At 51.1% G+C, this 6000-nt stretch overlaps 1 protein-coding gene across 8 annotated transcripts in view; it reads left to right on the forward strand.

The window, feature by feature from the left end:
• The window catches only part of birc6 (baculoviral IAP repeat containing 6), an 87478-nt gene that overhangs the window by 24429 nt on the left and 57049 nt on the right, over window positions 1-6000 (forward strand). For 6 of the 8 annotated variants that reach the window (XM_035532722.2, XM_035532719.2, XM_081721916.1 and 3 more), the window contains exons 14-27: window positions 512-643; window positions 897-1028; window positions 1359-1525; window positions 1865-1998; window positions 2118-2279; window positions 2375-2506; window positions 2621-2718; window positions 2943-3090; window positions 3519-3652; window positions 4154-4300; window positions 4605-4792; window positions 5022-5336; window positions 5586-5685; window positions 5813-6000. The exon at window positions 5813-6000 is cut by the window's right edge and continues 27 nt beyond it. In XM_035532722.2, coding sequence (XP_035388615.2) covers window positions 512-643; window positions 897-1028; window positions 1359-1525; window positions 1865-1998; window positions 2118-2279; window positions 2375-2506; window positions 2621-2718; window positions 2943-3090; window positions 3519-3652; window positions 4154-4300; window positions 4605-4792; window positions 5022-5336; window positions 5586-5685; window positions 5813-6000 — 2177 coding nt within the window. The remainder of the gene's footprint in view (window positions 1-511; window positions 644-896; window positions 1029-1358; window positions 1526-1864; window positions 1999-2117; window positions 2280-2374; window positions 2507-2620; window positions 2719-2942; window positions 3091-3518; window positions 3653-4153; window positions 4301-4604; window positions 4793-5021; window positions 5337-5585; window positions 5686-5812) is intronic. The other 2 variants (XM_035532723.2, XM_035532725.2) reach the window with 1 other exon arrangement.

Here is a 6000-nt window from a genome sequence, read left to right on the forward strand (position 1 = left end):
TTAATGAGTCACTAACCAACCTGTCAACAGACGTGTCCAAAACATGCTCCTATAGGCTGTTGTTTGGAACCATTTGATTTTTGCAATGTAAATATTTGTTTGTTACATAAATGCTGAAACTGTATGAAACCCGCAGACTGTAATGATGCACGTATAATTTTGCTGGCTCTGCCATTTATGATTTACATGTACATTTCCGGCATTTAGCTGACACTTTTATCCAAAGCAACTTACAATTCTGACTGAACACAGCTTGAGTAATTGAGGGTTAAGGGTCTTGTTCAGGGGCCCAACAGTGGAAACCTGGCAGTGGTGGGACTTGGAACTGGCAACCTTCTGATTACTAGTCCAGTACCTTAACCACTGAGCTCCCACTGCCTTATGATAGTTTTAAGGTTTGTTTGTTTGTTTTTTGCTTCTGTTTTTCATTGTTTTTCAGTCTGCTGTATAGTTTCTCTTTTCTGTACTCTTCCTGTTTGTAATCAAATGTATTTGCTGTTGGTGCCCTCAGAGTCTGCTGTAGACAGGCAGATAGCCTTCCCTCTGGCTCACGTGCTGCACGCCAACGGTGAGCGGAACGGACAGCCCTTTCTTCCCGACTTTGGAGATGACATCCAGTTCATGGACATAGAGGAGACCGCAGGTAAGGGGAGGTGCCCAGGCACATGGAGGTGATGATCTGGGGCTGGCCTTCCCCTCCCTGTAGTCGTGAAGAAATCAAGCTCTCTCTCTAAAGTTCACTAGCAAGGTTTTGACCTGACAAATGGTGCTGAGTTCATTTCTGAAGTTTCTCCTAATTGCAGGCTATGCTCAGAACAGTGTGAATGTGTAAAAGCATGTGTGTGTTGCATATGAAATAAAGATGGCCCTTTGTCTCCTCCATCGTGCTGGTGCAGGGTCCAGGCTGTGTCCCTTCCTGGAGGACCATAAAGAGGATATCCTGTGCGGGCCCGTGTGGCTGGCCAGCGGCCTTGACCTCTCGGGCCACGCCGGCATGCTAAGTCTCACTAGCCCCAAACTCGTTAAAGGTACAGTTTTCCTGTTTTTTTGGAGCAGTGCACAGAGAATGTCACTGCTGAAGTAGCTTTGCAGATATCTGAATATCAGCTGTGAATTTGCCACTGCAGACATCGGGGAGACGAGCTGGTTCCTTTAGAGACATTCTTTCTCTAGTCCTCCTTATTGTAATGTCTGAATGTAAGATGGGGGTGAAAGCAGGTGAACACTCAGTGCTTATGAGAGATGAATGGGATATATAATCGTAGGTGGAGCAAGCGCTTGTTGGTAGATTGCACCTTTATGTTCTGTCTGTCTCTTCTTCCCTGTTCTTTCTCTTTCCTCATCCTACTCCTCCACAGGCATGGCAGGGGGGAAGTACCGCTCATTCCTGGTGCATATCAAGGCGGTGTGTGAGAAGGGTCCTGAGGAGAGTCCCCGCCGGTTGCTGCGTATGACCCCTGCTAAGGCCCAGTGCAGCAAGGCCCCTTCTCTCTCCTCCCTGCTTCAGAAGGCTCAGGCCACCAAGGTACCAGCCATCGGCACCTCCGCTACTTCACTGCTCACGTTTTCATTTTGGCCAATAGTGACGATTTACACAAGAGTTTCTGTTGCACTGTAGAATGGCTGTTGTAGAAGAGAAACTCATTCAGATTTGCTAGTAAAATCTTACTGTGTCTTGGTCAAGCTTGACCACATTTCTTAGAGAGAGCGAGCGCACGCTAATGAACACTGCCTAATGCTTGGACAGCACTACTGCTGTGACTACTCTCTGCAAGCGATTGGCCTGTTCTAATATCTGGACATGCCAGTCTTAACAGCTGTGTAATGACTTGTTTCCTGTGTTTCATGGTGTTGTGCTGTTCAGGAGAAGGCCTCCACATCTAAAGTAGACTCTCAGGTTGCTCCTAAGAAGACAGATAACCTGCGAGGCTGTGACCTGTTGCTGGAGGTGTCCATCACAGTGCGGAGGTTTAAGAAGACGTCTGTACCCAAAGAGAGGTGAGTGGACTGCTGTTTCAGGACAAGAAGTCATTTCAGATGTAATGTTAGCCCTGGTCTGAGCCGCTGGCACGCAGGAGCAAATGAATGACGGTTTGTTTGTTTGTCTGTCATTCCAGAGTGCAGCGCTGTGCCATGCTGCAGTTCCCTGAGCTGCCTGAGAAGCTGCTAAGGGCACTGTGTCAGCGTGGTGAGGAGGCCCCACCCTCCGAACACTCCCACAGCCTCACCCTGGACATCCTGTGCTGGCTGGCTGGGGTCTACTCCAACGGCCCCTACAGGTAACGCTCCTGCCATCCTCCCCAGGCTCTGGAGAGTGGAAGTCAGGTTCTCATGAGTCTCCTTCTCCCTCTGATGCGGTCACTTGTCTTCCCAGCTTCCGAGAAGGGAAGGAGGGGCTCCAGACCAAAACCAGGAAGCGCCTCCCCGACATCATCCGGGCGTGCTTCTTCCAGGCAGGCCGCAGCGTCGCACACAAATGTGCCCGCTTTCTCGCACTTTGCATCAGGTGAGCTTGCCGGCGAACGCTGAAACTTCTTCAAACTTCACTTCAAACGCACCCCCGGCACCTGTGTGCTGGTCTTGGTGGTGATTATGCAAATGGCCTGTTGTGTTTTGTCAGTAACGGGAAGGGAGAGGCGAGTCAGCAGGGGTTTGGCCAGGCTCTGCTCAGAGCCCTGCTGGACAACATGCCGTACCTGCCTGCGGCGGCCACTGGAGGTAACCGCGCGCCACCACACAGTAAATGCCCTTCAGCGGCCTCAGGGTTCACGTTCATGTAGGTGGAGCGTCGCTGAGTAGCCCGAGTTTCACCGCTTACTGCTAATCTTGTGTTGCAGCAGTATTTAAACAACCCCTCTCCAGTGCAGCACTGTTAGCGTACGAGGGAGGGAGTTTGGGCCTGACCTTGCAGTGACCCCAGGCTGGTGTTTCCTTGGCCTCAGGTTCGGTCTTCTGGTATTTCGTCCTGTTGAACTACGTGAAGGACGAGGACCTGGCCAGCTGCAGCACGGCCTGCGCCTCCCTGCTCACCGCAGTCTCTCGCCAGCTCCAGGAGCGTCTCACGCCGCTTGAGGCCTTACTCCAGACCAGGTGCTGCTCCACGCTGTGTGCTCACTACAGCTGGGACAGAAAGACCAAAAGATTGATTTTCTGATTAAAATGTGTTCGGACAGACCAGTATTGATTCCTAAAAGCCCATGGTTGGTCTCCTAGTTGGTGTGTGCAATTGGTCCAGAAGTTACAATAACCTTTATTTGAAAACTACAGGGAAGTGAGGCTCTGTGGAGTTGACTATGGGATGTTAACTATGGGACGTCTGTGGATATGTTGCCATTCATCTGTAGTCTTTACTGTCTTCAGTCCCCAGTTGGAGTAGACCCCAGCAGTAGCTGTTCTGCCATTATCATTACAACAAGAGTTGTTCAATACATCAGTCAACTCTGATCCAAATGAACGAACTGTGTGTGTGTGTGTGTGTGTGTGTGTGTGTGTGTGTGTGTGTGTGTCTGCGAGCGCAGGTATGGCCTTTATGGTTCCCCGTTCGACCCAGTTCTCTTCGATCTGGAGGTGAGCGGCTCATCCTGCAAGAACGCCTACAACAGCAGTGTCAGCTCACAGTCCGACGAGATCGACCTGTCTGACATTCTCTCAGGTCTGGCCACAAACACACTGAAATCACACCAGACAAAAGTACAGTTCAAACGTTATATATAGAAATAAAAGGCTTATTTTCACTCACTCACTGAATGACGGACTAACCGACCCCTTTATTGAAACGCACGTCTGTTCAGTAGGTATCCAGCTTGGTATCCAAGATACCAATACACCCACCGTGGTTGCCTGTGAGTGTTGTTCTGATTAGATAAGTGCTCATATGGGTGGATCACATCCAAGAACATTAGCTAGTGGCTTTTTTGGGAGGTAATCTAACTAATGACATTGCATTTTGCCCAGAGTGTAAGAACATTGATTTTCACTGCTCAGGACATGCAAACAATGAGCTACTGTTTGCAAGCCAACAGACACTTTTTAGCCAAGTAACATGAAAGATCACTTTTCGCAATTTCTTGGATGCTGTAGTTAAACTTCCTGTTTGGGGTGGTAAGGTTAGATACAGCTATATTTATCTGCTCTCTGTCTCCCCCTGCTGTAGGTAACGGTAAGGTTAGTGGCTGCGAGGCTGCTGAAGGCAGCTTCACGGCCCTGACTGGTCTCCTGGAAGTCGAACCTCTGCACTTTACTTGCGTCTCCACTAGTGATGGCACTAGAGTGGAGAGGGATGATGCAAGTATGTTCACCGGTATATATCTCGTCTCACTGCTTCTGTCTCTCCTCCACGCTGCACCACTGTTACCTGGTGTCCACAGGCCAGTGCTTCCACTCTAGTTCTCTTTTCTTACTGTGTATACATCTGATAGCTAATATTAAATGTTTTTATACTGAAAGAATGATTTAGCCAAAAATGCACTCAGGACTAATGGTGAGTAAAGACCAGTTAACATGGTTTCATGTCTCTACTGGGGTCCCAGTAACTGTGGCCAGGCACAGTGATTGTAAAGGAGGTGGCTAGCCCTTTGACCTCTGACCTCTGGCCTGTTTGGCAGTGAGCACATTTGGCGTGACGCCCACGGTGGCGGGTCTGTCGGCGGGTCCTGTCGGTGAGGCATCCACAGCCCTGAGCTCAGCTGCTCAGGTGGCGTTGCAGTCGCTCTCCCACGCCATGGTGTCCGCAGAGCAGCAGCTACAGGTGCTACAGGAAAAACAGCAGCAGTTACTCAAACTACAGCAGCAGGTTAAACACACACACACGCCCATGTACAATCATACTACATCCCTGTGCTGTGCACGTGTGTACATGCGTGTACCCCTATGTGTATGTGTGTATACACGTGCATACACGTGCCTTTGTTCAAACTCAGTTAAGGGGGGTTTCTCCAGCACTGTTGCTGAGATCATATCGGCATATTGAAGTGTTGCACTTGTCCTGATGTCTGTGCGTGCGTGTGTGTGTTGCGGAGCAGAAAGCCAAGCTGGAGGCCAAGTTACACCAGACTACATCAGCTGCGGCCCAGGCTGCCTCCTCCGTCGGCCCCGTGCACAACTCTGTGCCTCCCAACCCGGCAGGGGCCCCTGGCTTCTTCATCCACCCATCTGACGTCATCCCCCCAACGCCTAAAACCACGCCCCTCTTCATGACGCCCCCGCTCACGCCCCCAAACGAGGCCGTGTCGGCCGCCATCGGGGTGGAGCTTGCCCAACTCTTTCCAGGCTCCATCGTCGAGCCTCTGCCTGTCAACCTCTCTGCTCAGAACAAGAGCACCCACAAAGCCAAGCCGGTTGGTGAACGCCCACACACGCCTTGTATTCCTTTAATTGCTGTGTAGCTTACATTGGTACTTTTAGTAAAAATGGCACCATAAAGAAAGACTGTAATGATCACAGATACCACAGCAGGTGTTCTACAGAAGACTAGACCAGACTAGTCAGACCGAGAGAACGACAGCAGTCCAGTTGTATGTGTGCTGCAGACTGGCCTCCTGTCGTCGTCGTTATCCTCATCATCGTTGTTGTTGTTGCTGTGACAGAGCCCGATGGGCTGCGGGCTGGCGTTGGCCATCTCCCACGCCTCGCACTTCCTCCAACCTCCTCCACACCAGTCCGTCATCATAGAGCGCATGCACTCCGGTCAGTACACACCATCTCGTCGTGTGTGTGTGAGAGACACAGACAGACAAAGAAGGTTAATGTGACAGAACGCCCCCAGACTGTGGGCTGATGTCATCTCTAACTGAATGCCCTTCCCATGGTGCAGGTGCCCGGCGCTTTGTGACGCTGGACTTCGGGCGTCCTGTGTTGCTGACGGACGCTCTCATCCCCACGTGCGCTGACCTCGCCTCTCTCTCCATCGACATCTGGACACTGGGTGAGGAGGTGGACGGCCGCAGGCTGGTGGTGGCCACCGACATCAGCACTCACTCCCTGGTCCTGCACGACCTGCTG

The sequence above is a fragment of the Electrophorus electricus genome, chromosome 10 (genome assembly GCF_041902795.1).
Source record: "Electrophorus electricus isolate QZ-2024a chromosome 10, ASM4190279v1, whole genome shotgun sequence".
Classification (NCBI taxonomy): Eukaryota; Metazoa; Chordata; class Actinopteri; order Gymnotiformes; family Gymnotidae; genus Electrophorus; species Electrophorus electricus.